The sequence below is a fragment of the Primulina tabacum genome, chromosome 4, assembly GCF_025594145.1.
Source record: "Primulina tabacum isolate GXHZ01 chromosome 4, ASM2559414v2, whole genome shotgun sequence".
NCBI classification, from domain to species: domain Eukaryota; kingdom Viridiplantae; phylum Streptophyta; class Magnoliopsida; order Lamiales; family Gesneriaceae; genus Primulina; species Primulina tabacum.
The window spans coordinates 13417896-13441841 of NC_134553.1; the positions used below are offsets into that span (position 1 = coordinate 13417896).

The 23946-nt window shown below is 37.9% G+C and overlaps 1 protein-coding gene across 5 annotated transcripts; it reads left to right on the forward strand.

Moving 5' to 3' along the window:
- Positions 1-18225: 18225 nt before the first annotated feature.
- On the forward strand, positions 18226-22916 carry LOC142543111 (DEAD-box ATP-dependent RNA helicase 15). Of its 5 annotated transcripts, none has more exons than XM_075650150.1 (12): positions 18226-18366; positions 18510-18646; positions 18913-19013; positions 19526-19698; positions 19867-20098; positions 20208-20326; positions 20832-20888; positions 20968-21152; positions 21605-21749; positions 21838-21921; positions 21993-22056; positions 22380-22916. In XM_075650150.1, the coding sequence occupies exons 2-12, from the start codon at positions 18531-18533 to the stop codon at positions 22388-22390; spliced, it is 1287 nt and encodes a 428-aa protein (XP_075506265.1). In that variant the 5' UTR covers positions 18226-18366; positions 18510-18530; the 3' UTR covers positions 22391-22916. The 5 variants fall into 5 exon arrangements, with proteins under 5 accessions (XP_075506265.1, XP_075506267.1, XP_075506266.1 ...); XM_075650152.1 differs by having other exon boundaries at positions 18283-18366; positions 18520-18646; XM_075650151.1 differs by having other exon boundaries at positions 18283-18330.
- Positions 22917-23946: the final 1030 nt, after the last annotated feature.

A 23946-nucleotide genomic window follows, 5' to 3' on the forward strand; every position in this document is an offset into this window, starting at 1 on the left:
AGTTTCGAGTTGTTGCGGGTTAAAACCGGGACGTAGGTTTAAGTTTTAAAACAAACTAGTAAATTAGTCTACGAGCTTAAGTTCACGTCTAAGAAATATTTATGGGTGTATTTTAAGGTATTATGTTAAGTTTGGATGGATTCGGATCGTCGTTTTAAGGTCTAAGGATAAATTGGGAAAGTTAGGGTTTTATGGGCAAAACAGTCATTTTACACATGAAAAATGTTAGACGTCCAAGAAGTGCCATGAATGATGTAATGAATGCTAAAAGGTTTTTTTTGAAAGTCTATGGAATTTTATGATGAAAAACGATAATGCTAAAATACGTGTTGCATGCTTGGTTTAAAAGAAAAATGATGTATATACATGAAATTTTATAAGTGATGAATATAATTAAAATTTGAAGGAGGTGACTTGATTGTAACTAATACGATAATACGATGATATGATGATATGTAAGGCCAAGGCTCAGTTGACGGGTGAGAGTATCGCTGATGTCCCCGCCGCATGGTACCATGGTTATACGTAGATGGATTCATCGAACTAGAGCTGATACGAAAGTTACAATTAACGATCTGAATTCAATAATTAGGGAAAAATTATACATATATCATCAAAAGAAATGTTTTGATGAAAGGAAAAATGTTTAAAAATATGCATTTTCATGAAAAGCTATTTTATTAAAAGTATATTTCACTGTTGCATGTAAGTATATATGTATTACTTGCTATCATGGTTAAGGTTTGCTTAGTCAATAGATTCACTAGGTGTGATCGATGCAGGTGAGAATGATGTTGTTGATAATGGAGGACTGAATGATTGAACTAGCTGGACTGATGGTGCACATAACCCGAGGACGTTTGCTAGTTTTCCGCATTAAGATTACTTTAAAGATTTTATGATTTTTATGCTTTTGAGAAAATTTAAGAGTTTATGCTTTATTTTGAAAAATGCTAGTTTTAGGTTTGGTTTGATGATTTACGATTTTATGTTTTGAAATGCGTTTTTTGAATTTTCAAATAATTAGTTGGTGAGTTTATTTTAAATGGTGCAATATATATATATATATATTTTATATATATATTAATATAGATATATATATGGCCAAAAGTTTCTGAGAAAAAAAATTTCTAGTACATTTTAAAGAAAAAAGAGTAGTGGACGTTTCAGTTGGTATCAGAACAATGTTTTTTCTTGTAAAGAGTTGTGCCACCGTCAGTTCCAAAAAGCTCAGTCGTCAAGCCTCAAGTCTGTAATTTTAATTGCATTAAATAATTTTAATGATAGTACCTGAATGTTTACATGGTTTATATGCTTAAGTTACATGTTTAAAAGCTTTTTGAAATTAATGCATGTTTATACTTAAAGCTGCTCGAGAAAGGACTTTTATATGCTGCATGATTAGGAGCTTAAATTTAAATGCTTATTGGTTACGTTTAGAATTTGAAAAAAATTTAGATATAATGCCTCTTAGACTCGCACTTAGTACTGATAGACAAACTGAGACTAATGAGGATCGTCAAGGGAATGCACCCCCACCTCCTAATGGGGATGCTGCTACTCGTAGTTCTAGAGGGTATGGCACGCTACTTTGAGCAGCTGGCTCCGAGGCCACAACACGATATGTATAATCAATTCTGAAGGCTGACTCCGAAGGAGTTTTCTGGCACCACCGACCCATTTGCTTATGAGGGTTGGATTAAATCTCTTGAGGTGTACTTTCGTTATTCTGAATATAAGAGATGCTGACCAACTTAGCTGCTACGAGATGATGCTTCTCTTTGGTGGGAATGAGCTGAACATGGAATTAACCTAGCTACCCTTGTAACGTCCCGAAAATCGAAACGTGAACTACATGCATGCAAATTATTAAATTTCTTTGGTATTTTATTAAATTTTTTTAGAGCATAAAATGCATTTTTTATTTTATTAATTTGTGTTTAATTATTTTTATGCATAATTCATGCATGATAGAATTTATTTAACGAAATTTTAAAGGTTCATGCATTAAAGATTTTTAAGTCTCATTTCGCGCTCGAACGAGGAACGGAGACCGGAGAATTTTGAGGAAAATTATTTTGAGTACATGATTTGTTTTTATTAATTAATATAAGGTGGTTTTAAATATATTTTTCAAGAATTGAGATTTATTGAGTATTTTTACCCGCATGATTTTAATTTTTAACGATGCGTAAATTTTATCGAATCGAAGGAGTTTTTGAGGGCTCGACTAATATTTTCAAAAACTTTCCAACACGAAATATTTTTCGAGATTGCGTTTGAATTTAATGGGCCTAATTTTAAGTTTATTGGACTTAATTAGCTTTTTAAAACTTTAATTGATAATTTAAGGCTCGTTATCTATTATTTAATTAATACCCTAAACTAAATCTACACCTACCCTATACCCAAATAATTGAACCAGCCGACACACCTCATTCCCCCATCAGTATCCTCCCGTTTTCAGCTTCTTTCTCCAGCAAGGTTTCGGCTAGCACTTGTTCTTGCAAAATAAAATTCTCCGGCTTAATTCCCGACGCCCGTTCTTCGGTTTCCTTGCGAAATAAATACCAGGCACGCATTGTATCATTTCTTTTTGCATCACACTCGTTTTATATGCTGTTGATTGAGTTTGTGCATGAAACTTTCGATTCATTCTTATGCATAAGAGTTTTCGGGTTTTGAGTGTGTTCTTGCGACCCATGGTTTGTTACTCACTGTTTTTCAAGATTTGTTGCAAGGGACTGCTGTAGTTTTGTTGCTAAGGGACCGAGACATGTCATGAGTTAGGGGATTTGGGGATGGAGTCGAGACTTAAGGAGTTTGGGTTGTAGATCGTGAGTTGTGGCAAGGAGGGGCTCGGGTGGTGCAGATCGGGAGACATGAGTGGAGCCGATGGCTTGAGAGTTGATTCCTAGGCCTGAACCAGACCCTAAGGGGTCTGAGCAGTGGCTGAGGAAGGCCTGTGTGCTGCTGATTACACCCCTGGGACAGATCGATCGAGTGAAGGAGTTCTTGGCGTGTCAGCGCGGGAGCGCGATTTCCAGAGTGCATAGGGACTGAATCCTTGGGTTGATTCAGTCCAGTAGTGTCCTAGGGTGATCTAGGAGAGGTGGGTTAAGGGCTGGTTTGCTTGGTTGTGGACTAGGAGCGAAATTTAGGGGAGGTGTTGAGTTTAAGGTTCGAATGGGACTAAGGAAGGGTACAGCCGCTTTCTGTTCTTGGCTGAGAGGTCTAGGTGTCTAATTTTAATGAATTTAAGGCATTATAGATGTGTTTTAAGTGTGGTAAAAAGTTGGAAAAATTTGGTTGAGTTTCGAGTCGATTCGAGTTAAAACGGGGACTCCGGTCCAAGTTTTAAAACAATTAGGTTAAGTTATGAAATGAGCTCGAGTTCACGTCTAGGGATGCTTTTAAATATGTTTTGGGATATTTTTAAGAGTTTGGTAAGTTTCGGATCAAAATAATGAGTTTTGGATTTATCCAAGATTTAATCGACGCACGAAACATTAATTAAAGGATTAATTGAAACGCCTAGATTTAGGCTTAACAAAATTATGAGAAATTATATTTAAGCTCAAATAATTATTAGAAGTCTAAGTTTCTAATTTGGGAATTTTATGCTAAGGTTTGGTTTAATTCGGGATTAAAACGCATTAATATGTTATAGTTAAATATTAATTTAAAAGTCATCGATTTATGCCAAATAAAAATATGAAAAAAAATCATGTAGCTTAAATAATTATTTGGGATATGTTAGAGTCAATGGAATTAAGAAAATGTCAAAAAGGTGAAATTTTACTGTCCAGGGGCAAAACGGTAATTTTTGGATGGCAAAATGGTCATTTTGCACCCGGGGTGAGATTTTGGTCCTGGCAGGCGCCCTGAGCACATTTTATCATGATTTAAATGTTTATGCATCACGTTCAGGATTTTTATGTAATTACGATAAATACGTTGCATGCTTGGTTTAAAGGAAAAATTGCGTATATGCATGATTTTATTAAGTGATGAATATGATGACACGTTTTGAAGGAAGTGATTTAGTTGTGACTAATACGATGACACGATGACATGATGATATGATTGGAGACATCGTGAGGGAAAAGGCCCCAGAGAGAGCCCGTTTACGGGAAAAGGCCCCAGAGGGAGCCCGACGATCGTATTTCCATTGACATGATATGATGATATGATAGGCCAAGGCCCAGTTGACGGGTGAGAGTGTCGCTGGTGTCCCTGCTGCCCAGTACTGTGGTTACACGTAGATGGATCCATCGACTGACATGATGACATGATGATACGAAAGTCACAGCTAATGAACTGAATTCAATAAAAAAGAAAATGTTTACTTATACGATGATATGAGATGACATGCTTTGTCACGACATGATTTTACACGAGACGTTGATGTTCATGCTTTTAAAGTTCATGAAAGATATGTTTACGTATATGATGATATGAGATGACATGCTTTGACACGACATGATTTTACACGAGACGTTGATGTTCATGCTTTTAAAGTTAATGAAAGATATGTTTACGTATATGATGATATGAGATGACATGCTTTGACACGACATGATTTTACACAAGACGTTGATGTTCATGCTTTTAAAGTTCATGAAAGATATGTTTACATAAATGATGATATGAGATGACATGATTTGACATGACATGATTTTACACAACACGTTTACATTATGCTTTTAATTTCATGAAAGATATGTTGAGTATGATATTTTTCACTGCTGTGTGCTAGGTATATATACTTGTTATTAACGGTGCAGGTGTGTTGAGTCTTTAGACTCACTAGACGTGTGTGATGCAGGTGAGCTTAATGATGAGAAGACTGGAGGTGCCGAACTCTGAGTAGGCAGACATAGTAAGGTGACACGACCCGAGGACCACATGTTTTCCGCATTACGATTTATGAGATTGAGAGGAGATGAACATTTTCTTACGTTGATGAGTTTAAGATTTTTTTACTCGTTTATGTTTACGTATGATTTTGGATGAGTTTGATTATTTTAAACTGCACTATTTTTACGGTAAGATAATTACAATTATTTTAAATGTTATTTCGAAAATGTGAGCTTTAAAAATATATATATATATATTTCCTCCGCATTTTTTAAAAATGAGTGAGACGTTTCATACCCTCACTTGGGTAAACTTCAAGAACATCTTCTACGATAAGTATTTTAATGCTGACGTCCGAGGACGCTTGAAAATGGAGTTTACGAGTCTCCGTCAGGGAGACACAACTGTGGCTGAGTTTGTTAGGAAATTTGATATGGGTTGACACTTTGTGCCCCTTATTGCTAGAGATGCTGCTGAGAAACTAAGGCACTTCTTGGATGGTCTTTGACCTATTATACGCTGTGATGTAATGTTGATGCGACCGACGAATTATGCAGATGCCACTGCTTGTGCATTCCAAGCTGAGCAAGCCCGGAAAGATATTGATTTCGAGATGCAACGCAAGAGGCAGCAGCACAGTAGAATTCTCAGACGAATAAGAGACAGTTCACGGGACCTCCTAAAGCTCAAGGTCATCAAAAGCCCCAAGGATAGTGGAAGAATTCGGGGCAACAGAGGCCACCAAAGCCTAGAGCACCAAAACCTGAAGAGATGCCACTGTTCAAAGAATGCAATTGCTTACTCTTTGACAAGTACATGTGGGGAACATACAAGTGCTTCATATGCAAAGAAGAAGGACATAAAGTTGTTGATTTTCCGAAGAAGAAAGGATCAACTGGTGGCATAGCTTATGTTATGCATGTTGAGGAAGCTCAGTAAGAGCCAGACACGAATTTAATCACTAGGTAACATAGTTTTTTAACATTTTTATATTGCTTTTGTTGCATGAAATGTTAAATTGGTTAAGAGAATTGAAAGAGATAATAAGAACTTAGAGGAAAATAGGTTGCATTACTCTACTATAGTTTGATTTAAGAGACGACGTTGAGAATTATAGAAATTGGACATAAAACATAAGCCTTAACCATGCAAAGGAATGGAACCAAAATAAGAATTTTAAGGCTTGGAAATGAAAATAATCAAAAACTAGGGACCAAAGTGCAAAAATCGAGAATTTAAGGGCTAAATTGCACTAGGCCGAGAACTCAAGGGCTAAACTGAAATTTTTGAGTAGTCCAGGGACTGAAATTGAGGTAACCGAAAATTCTAAGGTGAAATCTGGAATTTTCGAAAATTCAGGGACTAAGTTTTGAAATTTCGGGGGCTGTATCCGCAATTTCTGGAATTTTAGGGATCAAACCAATGAATTTCGAAAGTTTAGGGCCTAAACTAATTGAATTCAAAATTTAATGGGATAAGATGAAATTTTTGAGAATTTTAGGGTTTGAAATTAAAAGAATTCGAAACTTTAAGGGGTATTAATGCAATTTTAAAAAATAATTTGGGTAAAATTGTGCATTTTTCGAGAATACTAGGGCAAAGAGTGAAAATTTTCGAAAATTTTGGGTTATTAATGATAGATAGTATTTAATTTTCAACACGACTAGATTTGATCGTATATTTGTCGCAGAAAAGATATTTATTTTAGATATAGCTACCTATGCATTGCTGGATTCTGGAGCTCACACTCATTTATATCCGAGACATTCATCAAGCAACTAAATATTATACCTGAAAATTTGGGATTGGGCTTTAAAGTTTCCATTCCTCGTGTTGATCAAATGGTCACTTCGAGCATTGTGAAGAATCTGGAGCTTCGTTTGCAAAAAGATGTGGTTCGGGCAGATCTCATCGTACTCCCGATGCCTGAATTCGACATCATTCTTGGCATGGATTGGCTATCTATGAATGGAGCTTCGATATATTTTCGGCAGATGTTAGTATCTATTCGACCACCCAGCGGGAAATCTTTTCTCTTTGAAGCAACAAAGAACAAGCAAATGCCGCACATTATCTCCTGCATCTGTGCGAGGAAGCTTATGAGACGAGGCTGCCAAGCTTTTCTAGCATGTGTTACATTCAACACTTGTTCCTGTCAGTCAGAAGCTAGAGTATGTTGAGGTTGTCAGAGACTTTTCTAGTGTCTTTCCTGATGACGTTTCTGGCGTTCCACCGAACCAAGAGGTGAATTTTCTATTGAGTTGATGCCGGACACTGTGTCAATTTCTAAGGCATACTATCGTCTAGCACCCTCCGAAATTAAAGAGCTAAAAGACCAAATTCAAGATTTGCTGGACAAGGGTTTTATTCGCCCGAGTTGTTTTCCGTGGGGCGCACCAGTATTATTTGTGAAGAAAAAAGATGGTAGTATGCGACTCTGCATTGATTACCGAGAGCTGAACAGAGTCACCATCAAGAACAAGTATCCCGTGCCTAGAATCGATGATTTATTTGATCAATTGCAAAGAGCATCGATTTTCTTGAAGATAGATCTTCGTTTGGGATACCATCAGTTGAAGGTGAAGGAGTTTGATGTTCATAAGACGGCTTTTAGGACTCGATATGAGCACTACGAGTTTATGCTGATGCCATTCAGGTTGACCAATGCTCCAGCGATCTTCATGGATTTCATGAATCGCGTATTTCAGCCATATCTGGATCAATTTATCATAGTCTTCATAGATGAATATTCTGATATACTGGAGGAGCAAAGAAGAGCACAGTCAGCACTTGAGAATGGCACTACAATTGTTTCAAGATAGAAAGTTATTCGCTAAGTTCAGCAAGTGCAAGTTTTGGCTCGAGAAAGTGGCGTTCTTAGGCCACATCATTTCTAGAGATGGAGTTGAGGTCGATCCAAGGAAAATCGAGGTAGTTAGAGAGTTGCCAGTACCAAAGAGCGTAATCAAGATTCGTAGCTTCTTGGATCAAGTTGAATACTACCCAAATTTTATTCAAGGATTCTCTTCTATTGCGGTACCCTTGACCGCCTTGATGAAGAAGAATGCGAAGTTCATTTGGGGATCCGACTGTGAAGTGAGTTTTGAGAAGTTGAAGCAAGCTTTGACTTCAGCGCCAGTTCTATCGATGTCATCGGGGCAAGGAGAGTATGTTCTCTATAAGGACGCTTTGAAGCTTGGTTTAGGCGCAGTCTTGATGCAAAATGATCGAGTGATAGCTTATGCGTCTAGACAGTTGAAGGTTCATGAGAAGAATTACCTGACTCATGACCTCGAGCTCGCAGCAGTATTATTTGTTCTCAAGATTCGGAGACATTACTTATATGGGGAGAATTGCAAAATTTTCACTGATCATAGAAGTTTGAAGTACTTTTTCAACCAAAAAAAGTTGAACATGAGGCAACGAAGATGGCTAGAGTTGGTAAGGACTACGACTGCGATATTAGCTACCACCCGAGCAAAGCTAATATAGTTGCAGACGCTTTGAGTATGAAGACAGCGATCATCGCTCAATTTACAGTTCAAAGACCATTGCAAGCGGAGATTCAACGATTCGAGCTTGCAATGTATGCTAGGAGCGAGGCTCCTAATCTTTCTACTCTGACAGTTCAGTCAACTCTGAGGGATAGAATATGCAAAAGTCAGTCTTCTGATGGGCAGTTGCAAAAATGGGACTGAGAAATGAAGCTAAGGGTCGGAAGTTGTATTCTAAGGAGGATGACATAGTTCGATATCGAGATCGACTATGGATTCCTAGTGGCGATTCACTAAAAGAGGTCATTATGAAAGAAGCCCATAATACACTGTACTTTATTCATATTGGAAGCACGAAGGTTTATAAAGACCTACAATCATTGTATTAGTGGTCGGGCATGAAGTGAGACATCTTGAGTTTTGTGTCCGATTGTTTGACATGCCAGCAAGTTAAGGCGGAGCATCAGAGGCCAGCAGTGAAGCTTAAGACACTTCCTATTCCGTAGTAAAAATGGGAAAAAATCACTATGGATTTTGTAGTTGGATTGCCAACGACTATCAGAGGATTTAATGTCATTTGGGTGATAGCTGATCGTTTTGCGACTATCAGCGCACTTTCTACCTATTAAGACGACATTCACCAAGACACAATACGTAGAGCTGTATATCTGAGAGATAGTCTGACTACATGGGATTCCGATATTGATTGTTTTTTACAGAGATCCGAGGTTCACATCGTCCTTCTGGAAGAGTCTGCATTCAGCGATGAGAACAAAGTTGTTGTTCAGTACATCGTTTCATCCTCCAACCGATAGGTCAGTCTGAAAGAGTGATTCAAATTTTGGAGTGTAACATACTGTACTTTTAAACTACTTTAAAATTTGCGGAAAAATAAAAATTCTCTTAATTAAATAGAAACCTTCAAATTACGATAACAATAAACTGATCATTCAAAATATTTGTTGCAAATGGATCACAAATAAAGTTTGATAAAAACACTTGTTTAAATATCGTAAACAATAAAGTGAAATCAAAGTATTTGAAACATTGCATAATTTCTTAAAAATATGGGCGATCCTCGGGTTAGCCTCCTGCTCAGTCCAAGTCGGCTCATTGGTCCCCACCCCTCGTCTCCTCAAATTCATAATCACCTGCATCGATCAAGTCTAGTGAGTTTAAAGACTCAACACGTATAAACTGGATATAACAAGTAATACGTAATAAAACCACATGCATCTTTAAAGTAGAACGTACATACTTGAAACTTGAACGTAGTAGCATAAACATACTTGAAACTTGAACGTAATAGCATAAACATAGACGTGCCATCATCATAAAACTTTTCATTAGCATGCTTGCTTCATACATACTTGAACATACATAAACTTCATCATTTTGCGTAGAGATATGTTTCAAAGCAAGTGACACATACATAAATGTGCCTGATCAGACTAAACCACAATACTGGGCTTACAGGAAAAATCCACTGCCACATACATGAGACCCCCGGTCATGCTTTACCGGGTATTTTGAGCAGTCCCACGAAAACGATCATAACTCACTCATTTCTTATCCAATATTTTGAATTTATTGTCAAATCGAAGGTATCAAAAATTTATACGTTTTATATGTAGAAAGTTTTTCTAGAAAATAGACCGAAAAGTCGCAGTATTTAAAATGACAGCAAATTTCGAGTTTTCAGATCTAAAATCGTTTCAAAACCGATCCAACAAATTTTTGCTCAAACTTTTTACAACATACATGGATTTTTACGCATAATAAACATAAGAACATATAATATAACAAGATTGATGCAGAAACAAAAGATTATACATGGTTTTTTATATTTAACGTTACCGAAACGACGATCTTGAAGCGGGGATGATGCGAGGGTTGATCCGGGACGAATGTGGCACGATTTTCTTTGAAGAAAAGTGGACGAAAATATGCTGGAAAATATTCAGAGGAGGGGCAGCTGCTCTTGCACTAAGAACCCAAGGTTTTCTCTCAAAAAAATAAGAAACGAAACAATGAAAAAAATGAAGGGGTGAGTGTAGGTGTGTGTGTGTGTCCGAGTGTGTGTGTAGGTGTGGTAACGTGTGTGTGTGTGTTAATTAGGGTAAAATTATTGCTTAATTAACTAATTAAAAATGCTAATTAAAAAGTTAGTCCACACTAACCTTAACCAATCCTTTAATTAAAATAAAGTACACACTTGCTAGACTTTAAAGGTTTTAAAAAATCTTAAAATCACTAAATAAATAAATTAGGCTTTAAAATTGCTAAAAACCTAATAGATCATTTAAAATGCCCCATCCTAATTTAAATAAAATACCACATTTAAAATTGCCAAAAATCGTCGTCGATCTCTTTCCTCGATCCCGCATCGAATAATCGCCTGAAACATGAAACTAAAGAAAACATTTTAACGTGCATTGCATAAACATAAATAATTTAAAATAATGAAATTTCATCAATCATGCATCTAAAAAAAACCATTTTAAATTTGATTAAATAATTTAACAATTAAATAATGCATAGGTTTTACGTGTACTGAATTTGGGTTCTACAGTTCCTCCCCCACTTATATAAATTTCGTCTTCGAAATTAAACTAACCAAATAGTTCTGGATAGCGACTCCTCATAACTGCTTCGGTTTCCCAAGTGGCATCCTCCACTGATTGATTTAGCCACCGGACTTTGACCAACTGGGTTACTTTGTTCCGAAGTCTCCGCTCTTGTCTGTCTAGGATTTGAACATGTATTTCCTCATACGACAGATCTGGAGCAAGCTGCAATGGTTCATAACTCAAAACATGCGAACGATTTGCTAGGAACTTCCTCAGCATCGAAACGTGGAACACATTGTGTACATCGGTCAGATTCGGCGGTAGGGCTACACGATAAGCTAGTGTCCCAACTCTGTCAAGAATCTCAAACGGTCCAATAAATCTCGGACTAAGCTTGCCTCTCTTCCCAAATCTCATAACACCCTTCATAGGTGCTATCTTTACAAAAACGTGATCACCTACGGCAAACTCAAGATCTCTTCTTCTCTTGTCAGCATAACTCTTTTGGTGACTCTGGGCGGTCTTCATCCTGTCTCGGATCTTGACCACCACATTTGCAGTCTGCTGAACAATCTCTGGACCAAATTCTGATCTCTCACCGAATTCATCCCAATGAACCGGCGATCTGCACTTCCTTCCATACAATGCCTCGTAGGGAGCCATACCTATAGATGATTGAAAACTGTTGTTGTAGGTAAACTCCAATAGAGGTAGCTTCGATTCCCAATTCCCATGGAAATCAACCACACAGGCTCGCAACAAATCCTCCAAAATCTTAATCACTCGCTCGGACTGGCCATTTGTCTGAGGGTGGAAAGCTGTACTGAATAGCAATTTCGTCCCCATGGCTGCGTGCAAACTCTTCCAAAAGGACGGTGTGAACCTCGGGTCCCTGTCGGACACAATAGAAACTGTGATTCCGTGCAATCGAACTATCTCCCTGATATAGAGCTCCGCATACTTCGTCATGGAGAAAGTCGTCTACACTGGCAAGAAGTGTGCTGACTTAGTAAGTCGATCCACTATAACCCAAATGGCATTGGATCCTCTGACTGACCTTGGAAAACCAACAACGAAGTCCATAGTGATATTCTCCCACTTCCACTCACAGATAGGGAGTGACTTAAGCATCCTTGCTGGCCTCTGATGCTCTGCCTTCACATGCTGACAAGTGAGACATTCAGACACAAATCGGCGGATGTCTCTCTTCATACCTGACCACCAATACAGAATCTGTAAATCTTTGTACATCTTGGTACCTCCTGGATGAATGGAATACGGAGATGCATGTGCCTCTTTTAGAATATCCTCTCTGATCGAATCAACACTAGGCACCCAAATCTTTCCTCTGTACCTCACAATCCCATCAGACACTGCGTAGAATACACTGCCCTTGGCTTCATCCTTCAATCGCCATTTCTGCCACTGCTCATCTGAAGGCTGACCTCTACGGATTCGGTCAAACAAAGAATATTGAACTGTCAGATTAGACAGCTTAGGAGCTCAGCCCTTAGGATACACCTCTAAATCAAATCTCTGAATCTCTGACTGAAGAGATCTCTGTACTGACAGTTGTGCTACGACTTCAACTTTTCGACTCAAAGCATCTGCCACAACATTAGCTTTCCTCGGATGGTAGGTAATTTCACAATCGTAGTCTTTCACTAACTCTAGCCACCGTCTTTGTCTCATATTCAGCTCTTTCTGCGTGAAGAGATACTTGAGACTCTTGTGATCCGTGAATATCTGGTATTTCTCGCCGTACAAGTAATGTCTTCATATCTTCAACGCAAAGACAGCAACGGCTAACTCAAGATCATGGGTCAGGTAGTTCTTCTCATGCATCCTTCAACTATCTGGAGGCATAAGCTATAACCAGACCATACTGCATCAAAATTGCTGCCTAACCCGAGCTTAGAAGCATCGGTGTACAACACAAAATCATCTTGCCCTGATGGCATGGCTAAAACTGGTGCTGTAATAAGAGCTTGCTTTCAAAGTATCAAAGCTCTTCTGACATTCACTCCACACGAACTTGGCATTCTTCTTGGTCAATGAGGTGAGTGGCACTGCAATCGAAGAAAATTCCTGAATAAATTTCCTGTAGTAGCCTGCTAAGCCTAGGAAACTGCGGATCTCTGACGCATTCTTCGGCTCAACCCATTCCTTAATCGCTGCTACCTTAGCTGGATCCACCTCAATTCCACTGCTAGAAATTACATGCCCCAAAAATGCTACCTTCTCCAACAAGAATTCACACTTACTCAATTTTGCAAATAACTTGCAACTCTGCAAGGCCTGCAAAACTGTACCCAAATGCTGACTGTGCTCCTCATGGCTCTTCGAGTAAATGAGAATGTCGTCGATGAACACTATGATGAACTGATCTAGGTAGGGCTGGAATACTCGGTTCATAAGGTCCATAAATATAGCTGGAGCATTAGTCAGTCCGAATGGCATTACTAAGAACTCGTAATGCCCATATCTAGTCCTGACGGCTGTCTTATGAACATCTGTATCTTTTACCTTCAGCTGATGATACCCTGATCGAAGATCTATCTTAGAGAACACTTGTAGCTCCCTGCAACTGATCAAACAAATCCTCGATCCTTGGAAGTGGGTATTTATTCTTGATCGTTACCTTGTTCAGTTCTCGGTATCGATACACAGTCTCATGCTCCCATCTTTCTTCTTTACGAAGAGTACTGGTGCGCCCCATGGTGAGAAACTAGGGCGAATGAATTCCTTGTCAAGAAGCTCCTGAATCTGCTATTTTAGTTCTAACATCTCAGTTGGAGCTAGTCGGTACGGTGCCTTAGAAATTGGCACAGTGCCTGGCACAAGATCAATAGCGAACTCCACCTCTCTCTCTGGTGGAAGGCATGTGACGTCATCTGGAAAAACGTCAGGAAAATCTCTGACAACTGGCACATCAGATATCGACGGAGTCATACGTCAGGTGCAGAAATAATACTTGGCCAAGAAAGCCTGACACCCCTTGTGAATAAGTCTCTGTGCCTGCATGCAAGAGATCATGCGAGGGAAACTTCTCCATCTATCTAGCTCAAAGAGAAACTGCTCCATGCCCAAAGGTCTTACCAACACTGACCTTTTCTGGAAATCAATAAGAACTCTGTTCTTCATCAGTCCGTCCATTCCCAAGATAATATCGAATTCTGGCATCGGCAACACGTTTAGATCGGCATACACTAGGTGGCCTTGCAGCTCGAGATCGATGTCTCTGACCACGCTAGTAGCTGATAATTCTTCCCCTGATAGGACTGTCACTGAATAGCTCACGTCGAGTCCAATAGACCTGACGTCCAGATGATTAGCGAATGTCTCTGAAATAAAAGAGTGAGTGGCCCCTGAATCTATCAAGGTCTTCGTGGCTACTCTCTTTATGAAATATTTCCTGAGAGACGTTGGTACAACACAAAAACTTATATCCCAAAAATTCTAATCTTAACCTCAAGCACAGTAGAAATCTCTACACCCAGTCACCAAAATTACTAACTAGCACACTAATTATCCCATATAAAATCAAAACATGCATGACAAAAATTATGCGGTGCTGAATTAAATAAGTTACCAGTCAACAGGGTTGTATCTGGGTTCGCCTCTTCTGCTTGCATGGCAAACACTTTTCCCTGGGTCGGCTGCCTCCACTGCGGGCAGTCTCTCAGCATATGATCGCTAGCTTCGCACTTGAAGCATTTTCTGATCCAAATAAACACTGTCTCGGATGCTGGCGGTTGCACTTCGGGCACACTGGGTACTCATCGGGTCTCTGAGAAGCCTTCGGTGGAGGAATAAGACCCTTGCCTTTCGGCGGTCCCTGAAATGGTCTCTTCCCCTGCTGTCTTGGGAAAGGCCTCTTAAACTGAGGTCGCTACTGCTGCTTGGTGCTGAGGTGCCTGATAGGGCCTCTTGCCCTGCCTATTGACCTCAATGTCCCTTGGTCCTGCTCTGCCGTCAAAGCTCTCGACATGGCAACTGCATAAGTCGTAGGACCAGCAACTCAAACATCACGGCGCAAGATCGGCCGCAACCCATCCATAAAATGCCTCAGCTTCTCCCGGACATCATTTGCAATCAGGGGCACAAAGTGACACCCCCTCTCAAACCTCCTGACGAAGTCTGCCACGCTGCTGTCTCCCTGTCACAGCGACATGAACTCCCTGGTCAGGCTGGGGCGTACTTCTTCAGTGAAGTACTTGGAGTAGAAAACCTCCTTGAACCCATTCCACGTCAGTGTTTGTAAGTTCACTGACACTGATGCGCTTTCCAACCAAAGTCTGGCGTCTCCTGTCAGAAGGAATGTGGCACACCTTACCCTGTCTGCGTCCTGCAGCTCCATAAACGCAAAAATCACTTCGATGGACTTAATCCTATCCTTCAGCTATCATCGGGTCAGTAGTCCCCGAGAACTCCTTCGGATCCATCCTCTTAAACCTCTCATAGGCTGCCTCCGGTCTGGGCCTCGCCCTTGTGTCTACTGCAGTCTGGTTCCCCGCAAACTGTGCGAAGAACTGGGTCATCCCTGCAAGAATCTGAGCCTGCATATCTGGGGTGGAGGAGGAGGAGTGACCCTCTCCCCATCCTGAGCCTCTCTATTCTCATTGCTCGCCTCATGCACAATCCTACGTCTGGGAGGCATACTGTTCCAAGATTTACCCAACACGTAAACCCAACAAGCGTGAACATAATATCATAACATAAGATGCACGTAATTTGAATTTAAATATGCACATGCTGAAATCATGACTTGATGCTTACTACATGAAATAATTTAAAACCTTAAAACAAACAGACTTGAAGTGTGACTTCGTGAGCTTCTCGCAACTGGCAGTAGGCATAACCCTTTACAAGAACCTGGCTCTGATACCAACTTTAACGTACCGTACTTTAAAACTACTTTAAAATCTGCGGAAAAATAAAAATTTTCTTAATTAAATATAAACCTTCCAATTCCGATAACAATAAACTGATCATTCAAAATATTTGCAACGAAGAGATCACAAATAAAGTTTATTAAAAACACTTGTTTAAATATCGTAAACAATAACGTGAAATCAGAGTATTTGAAACATTATATAATTTCTTAAAAACATGGACGGTCCTCGGGTTAACCTCCTGCTCAGTCTAAGTTGGCTCATTGGTCCCCACCCCTCGTCTCCTCAAATTCATCATCACCTGCATCGATCAAGTCTAGTGAGTCTAAAGACTCAACACGTATAAACTGGATATAACAAGTAATATGTTATAAAACCACATGCATCTCTAAAGTAGAGCGTACATACTTGAAACTTGAACGTAATAGCATAAACATACTTGAAACTTGAACGTAATAGCATAAACATAGACGTGCCATCATCATAAAACTTTTCATAAACATGCTTGCTTCATACATACTTGAACATACATAAACTTCATCATTTTGCGTAGAAATATGTTTCAAAGCAAGTGACCTATACATAAATGTGCCTGATCATACTAAACCACAGTATTGGGCTTACAGGGAAAATCCACTGCCACATACATGAGATCCCCGGTCATGCTTTATCGGGTGGATTGATCTCTGGTCATGCTTTACCGCTTTCCAATCCTGAACTAAACCCTGTCATGCTATACCTAGGTGGAGAGGTCCTCGGCCACGTTAACCGACCTCCAAACCCGTTCATAATTTGGTCACAAGACATTTAGTATATCTCAAAAACATAAAATATTTTCTTTTGCACGTCGAACATATTTACACGGCGTTGAGGGATTCGTTGGATCTCGCTTGGGGCCACTGCTGCACATACTAACATGAGTTCGAATACGGGTCCGTGTACCTACTGGAATCGCGAACCAACGGAAATTCACTACACATATGGCTTATTCCTCCTATCTCGATCATACGGACCGTGAACCAATGCCTCGAGACCCATCCTAGGATGCTATGACACTTATTCAAACTCAAACAAAATCCCCAAAACAACTACACATCATAAACAACACAACCCAATCCGTGAACTCGACATTTGACACCAAAACGCATCCTACGACTTCTATTCCAACCAAGTGCCTAATCGATGTGATCTGACACACCAAAAACCATCCCAATATCATACTCAACATACTTAAATGCAGCAGCGATCACCCGTCGATCCCTAACGAAGCATGAAACAATAAAACTTCAAGAGCGCATTTTTTGAAAATCGTAGTTTGAGCAGTCCCACGAAAACAATCATAACTCACTCATTTCTTATCCAAATATTTTGAATTTACTATCAAATCGAAGGTATCAAAAATTCCTACGTTTTATATGTAGAAAGTTTTTCTAGAAAATAGACCGAAAAGTCGCAGTATTTAAAATGACAGCAAATTTTGAGTTTTCAGATCTAAAATCGTTTCAAAACCGATCCAACAAATTTTTGCTCAAACTTTTTACAACATACATGGATTTTTACGCATAATAAACATAAGAACATATAATATAACAAGATCGATGCAGAAACAAAAGATTATACATGCTTTTGATATTTAACATTATCGAAACGACAATACCGAAGCGAGGATGATGCGAGGGTTGATCCAGGACGAATGTGTCACAATTTTCTTTGAAGAAAATGGACGAAAATATGCTGGAAAATATTCAGAGGAGGGGCATCTGCTCTTGCACTAAGAACCCTAGGTTTTCTCTCAAAGAAATAAGAAATGAAACAATGAAAAAAATGAAGGGGTGAGAGTAGGTGTGTGTAGGTGTGGCAACATGTGTGTGTTAATTAGGGTAAAATTATTGCTTAATTAACTAATTAAAATTGCTAATTAAAAAGTTAGTCCATACTAACCTTAACCAATCCTTTAATTAAAATTAAGTACACACTTGCTAGACTTTAAAAATTTTAAAAAAATCTTAAAATCACTAAATAAATAAATTAGGATTTAAAAATGCTAAAAACCTAATAGATCATTTAAAATGGTCCATCCTAATTTAAAATAAAATACCACATTTAAAATTACCAAAAATCGTCGTCGATCTCTTTTTCTCGATCCTATACATCATACGAGAGAGTATGTTTGTGATATTATAAAATATATACGATAGTAATTTGAATTTAATAATTATTAAAAAAAATCCTAAAATTTTTAAAAATAGAGTCTGAAATCCCAACTTTAAAAAAAAAATTATAAATATATTTGTCAGTTTATTTTGACAATCTATAAATTATTTTTATAAATATTTTATCAAACAAAATTTGGAAACATCTAAACTCTAGAAAATTACAATTTTTAAGCTAATCGAGAGAACTTCTAATCACTTCAAAACGCACACGTGCTTGAAATATGCCCCTCGCGTGGAACAGTATAGATACTTTTCAACATTTTTCTCTGCTGAAACAACGAAACCCTAACCCTAAGTGAGCTAAAACCCCTACTTCTTTCAATTTCGACAGGTAAATGCGATAAAAAAAAAGAAACTTTCTTTGCTCATGCATATTAATCAATATATGTGTTTTTTGCACAGATATAGTTGCTGGGTGTTGGATATTTCAAGTATATAAAATTTGAAATCTTGAAATTGTGTCTCGATCAATAGTTTCCTGCAGGAAAAGAGAAAATGGGAGATACGAAGGAGAACGATGCGTATGAAGAGGAACTTCTCGATTACGAAGAAGAAGACGAAAGAGCCGCGGACTCCGTCAATGCTAAACTAAACGGAGAATCTGCTAAAAAGTGAGTTGCTGAAGTAGCCCACAATGTTATTGGCATTATCAATCTTTAACACGCTTAGATGTTTCTTAGTGTGGTCTACGCGAAGTTTTATTTATATCTCAGTTTATTGGATCTGACGCATACTTGAGTATCACTAGGCAATTTGTTCAGTATCAAAATTAGACGGGAATTTTTTTTCCTTTGATATTATCGGATGAATAGCTAGTTAGTTTGCCTCCTACAGTTTCAAGGCAATAACTTGGCATGTTTTTATCTTCTTGGAGTAGGGGTTATGTTGGAATTCACAGTTCAGGATTCAGAGACTTCCTCTTGAAGCCAGAGCTTTTACGGGCTATTGTGGACTCGGGATTCGAACATCCGTCAGAAGGCAAGATATTCCTTCGTTTTCAGTTATGGCTCATTTTATTTGTCATATGGGCTGGTTGGAAATTTCTTTAAACTCCTTGGTCCTAGTGCTAGTGATCCTGGCTCTTTTTCCATGAATCTGCCTGATGTTAATAAAATCTTTTATTTTTCCGATTTTAGTGGTTCATATCAGTGTTTATGCTCTCAGTTTTTTATCGTTTATATATTTTTTTATAGTCTTAATTTTTCATTGGCTTAGCTCGCTTCATTTAGTAATCAAAACTCTTTTCCGTTTGACACCTACTTTTTTCATTTTGTTGCCTTATTTTGTAATTGATGTTTGTCCTAATGAACGTTATGTATCATGTTCATTTTTATATTTCTCATATCAAACACTGTCTTACAGAAGCATGGGATTTTATGTTACTCAGGTAAATCACTACTATCATCCTTCATTGGAGACGTTGAATGGTAAAACCTTTTTTAATTGCAACTGAGGCTTCCTTGGATCAACTTTATTTGGTTCTTCATTAGTTCAACACGAATGCATACCTCAAGCTATTTTGGGAATGGATGTTATCTGCCAAGCAAAATCTGGTATGGGGAAAACAGCTGTGTTTGTCCTTTCAACGTTGCAGCAGATTGAACCCATTGCAGGTCAAGTTGTTGCTCTTGTTCTCTGTCACACAAGGGAACTGGCTTACCAGGCATGTATTCCAATCAAGAAAATTTACTTAGTTTCTGTATATGAATCCTAGATTCTCTTATTATTTACAGAAATTCAGTCAATTAGGCACTTGTTTCATGCATGAATTTTTCTACCTTGCCATTCAATGATGGTCATAACTTCTCACTTGTGTTTCTCATATTTGCAGATATGTCATGAGTTTGAGCGGTTCAGCACATATCTACCAGATACCAAAGTTGCTGTATTCTATGGTGGTGTCAGCATCAAAATCCACAAAGATCTTTTGAAGAATGAGTGTCCTCACATTGTTGTTGGAACCCCAGGGAGGATACTTGGTCTGGCTAGAGAGAAGGACCTTTCTCTGAGAAATGTGAGGCATTTCATTTTGGATGAATGTGACAAGATGCTCGAGTCTCTTGGTATGTAATGTTTAATGTCTCTTATCATAACAGAGCAAATTTCCTTTATAGTAAAAAAAAAGGGACATGGTATGGAGTTGGTTTTCATCTTATTTGTGTGTTTTCTCAGATATGAGGAGAGATTTGCAGGAAATTTTCAAGATGACGCCTCATGACAAGCAAGTTATGATGTTTTCGGCTACACTTAGCAAGGAGATTCGACCGGTTTGCAAGAAATTCATGCAAGATGTAATGTACTGTGGCCAGTCCTCTCACTTTAGAAATTTACTCTCTTAATTTCATCTTTCTGCAGGAGACACTTGGTGAAAATACAGTGTTTGAAGCACTGTATATTGACATGTGTTTTTCTATTCGCTGATTCAATGTTATGGTTCGTTTGGGAAAATGATTCTATGGAGTGGACGGGAAGTGGAACAGTATTCGCTGTTTTGACCATCGATTTAATTTGTTTTTCTTTCAAATGGTGAGATTCTAGCGAGGAGGGGTTGATGATGTTTTTTAGTTTCAAGGGCATTGGTTTCATTCTAGTCACTTTGAGGCTTGAGCTGCAGCGATGACACTGATTTTTCTGAGTGCTAATTGCTAAACTATCTACCAGAAGATGATTCAGAATTTAAGATTGACCAGAATCCTAATTCCGGGCTTTATTTGCCCTACCATTCATTTCACACTGGATACAGATTAATTCCAGATGGATGCTAATATGCTTTACCGTGACATTTCTTCATTTCAGCCTATGGAAATTTATGTGGATGATGAGGCCAAATTGACTCTTCATGGTCTTGTACAGGTTTGAGTTCTAACAATTGTAAAATATATTTTTAGGTTTATATTATTTTATGTACTGAACTGATCTCCAATTATGGCAGCACTACATCAAATTGAGTGAAATGGAAAAAAATCGAAAGCTGAATGATTTGCTCGATGCTCTGGACTTCAATCAAATTGTCATCTTTGTCAAAAGTGTGAATAGAGCTGCAGAGCTGAACAAGTTGCTAGTGGAATGTAACTTCCCATCTATTTGTATTCACTCTGGCATGTCTCAAGAAGAAAGGTTTGCGTGAATTTTTGTCTAACTCTGTCTTCTTTTTATTTCCCTTCACTATCTGTGGCTAGTAATGCTCTGAAAGTGGTGAATTTATTTTTATTATTTTTTAAGAGAAAAAGGGGTGAATTTATTTGCCCAAAGTAATGCAAGTTATACTTTTTCTTTAAATCTACGGAAAATTATTTTTTATGTTGACTGTCAAAGCATCAGGTGTCGATTTGTTATTTTAATAAAGCTGCATGTACGATTTTAATTTATTTTCTATTATAAATAGCAAAATGTAAGCAATAATGACTCAATTTTCTCTGGGATCCGTATTCAAACCAATTGCCTCTTCTATATGCTGGCATGAACTTTTTGTTCACGTATACTTGTAGATTTCACCTTAGCAAAATGTGATAGGCGAATTATTTCTTGCAAATTTCAGACATATCATCACTTTAAATTATTGGTTGCAGATTGACTCGATACAAGGGATTCAAAGAAGGGCATAAAAGAATTCTTGTAGCAACAGATCTTGTTGGTAGAGGAATCGACATAGAACGAGTAAACATTGTTATTAACTATGATATGCCAGATTCTGCGGACACTTATCTGCACAGGGTAATTCATATATCATCTTCTCGTCAGTCTCCTGGAGCTTACCAACAACTAACCAGATTTTCATTTGATTTTACCTCGAGGGGTTTAGGTGGGCAGAGCTGGGCGCTTTGGAACCAAAGGTCTTGCCATCACATTTGTTTCTTCTGCATCTGATTCAGATGTTCTCAATCAGGTTTGATGTTATGATTTATTGATTTTTCTTTTTGGCCAGCTCATGTGCTAAGATGTCTTTTTTTGTTGCAGGTTCAAGAAAGGTTTGAAGTTGATATTAAAGAGCTTCCTGAGCAGATTGATACATCTACATACAGTAAGTTTGATTGTTTTTATCTACATACAGTAAGTTTGATTGTCTTTATTGTGATGCTTATGCCAGTAGTCCTGTATTTCTTGGTCTCATGTAGCCATTGGTACACTGGTTTGCATTATTTCGTATCTGCGACAAAATAATGATGCAATATCCTTGTTACAAAGCAATATTTATAGCTTCTGGTTTTTGTTGTGCAATCTTTTTTTGTTTGCAGTTAGTAGTCTGTATTCTTCTGATATTATTGTGTTTATTTGGCGTCATCTTTCTGTTCTGATGTGTAGAGTTCTTGCTATTAGCTCATGCAATTGTTTAATGTTTTGCAGTGCCGTCTTAGAGTTGTTCAGATCTCATGTCACAACGCAGATGTTATGTGTGGAAGAGCTGGGGGACTTACTTTCTGTTCGATGTGCTTCAGTTTCTTGATTTCCTATGATTATCTGGATATTTTATTCAGGCGAGATTGATCGTATGCTACACATTATTGTACCATATGATTGGAACTTTTTTGTTCTTTGTTTAGAGCTGTGCTACGCATTATTGTACCATATGATTGAAATTGTTTTTTAGCTTAGTTTGGAGTCTTTGCTTGATCATCTTAATGTCCTTTCAAATAGCGTCTAACTGAACACTAGTTGACAGTTCCTTCAGAATGGTAATTTTCTTCAGTTTCGTTTCGTGTGCTATTGGCTTGCTTATATTGCTTCTCACTTCTTTTATCATCAGAGTAAGCTGCCTTTGTGTCATCGATCTCAAACTGTGATTCATTCCCAGCAACAAGCTTTATGTAAACGGGAATTTAGCATGAGGTAACCTGTCTCGTACTGACAGGACTCGGTACGGTAGCTTTGGAAGGGCTTGAGTACTGACTGCAGCCCTCGCTTCTGACTGAATATCAAAAGCTCTTTTTAGATGTATATTTGCTATCATTCTCTCTTGCATTTTACTATTAGAACATGGATGTTCTTGTCAATTTGGTATTTTAGATAGAACAGTAAATTTGGTATTAGTTTTCCAGCACCACTTTTGTTATTTAAAGATAATTAAGGAGATGAATAACGAGGACAGGGCTTCAATTGATTCAAGTATGGGTTCTCTCGCACCGTCTTGGTAAGTGGTGAGTAACTCGATTCTGCAGGACCACCAGATAATTTTCAAGATACCAATTTTAAGTCTTTTTTGTTACAGTAGGTATCCAGTGAATAAACTTGTGGTTTGGGCTTGTACTTGTGTTTTATTGATTTTTTTTAATGTAAAAACAATATATATTTTAATAATATTTTACGATATATTAATGACATTTATTTTATCTGTATATTTATGTAAGTTACATAAATATACAGATAAAATAAATGTCATAAATATATCGTAAAATATTATTAAAATATATATTGTTTTTACATTAAAAAAAATCAATAAAACACAAGTACAAGCCCAAACCACAAGTTTATTCACTGGATACCTACTGTAACAAAAAAGACTTAAAATTGGTATCTTGAAAATTATCTGGTGGAGTTACATAAATAAAGTATTTGAATATATAATAGGTATCACGAGGTCTGCATCTCAACGTAAGATCATGGAATTCATTATGAAGCGTATAATATATTCTTAACAGGTTATTAGTCGAATATGTCACTTAAAATAAGAAATAAAGATTGCTTGAATTTCAGACTAGCATCTGTGACGTAAACGTAATGTTTTATTGGTAAAGACAGAAATGTTCATTCATACATATGTTTGATTATTTGATGATATACTGAACAACTTTCTTTCGAATTGTCCACTGTGAGTATCATTTATCGAGTGGAATAGTTCGCGATTATGGTTGTACATCATTAGTCATTTGACTTGTGACAACATAGAGGCTCTAAGTACTAGCACATATTTTGA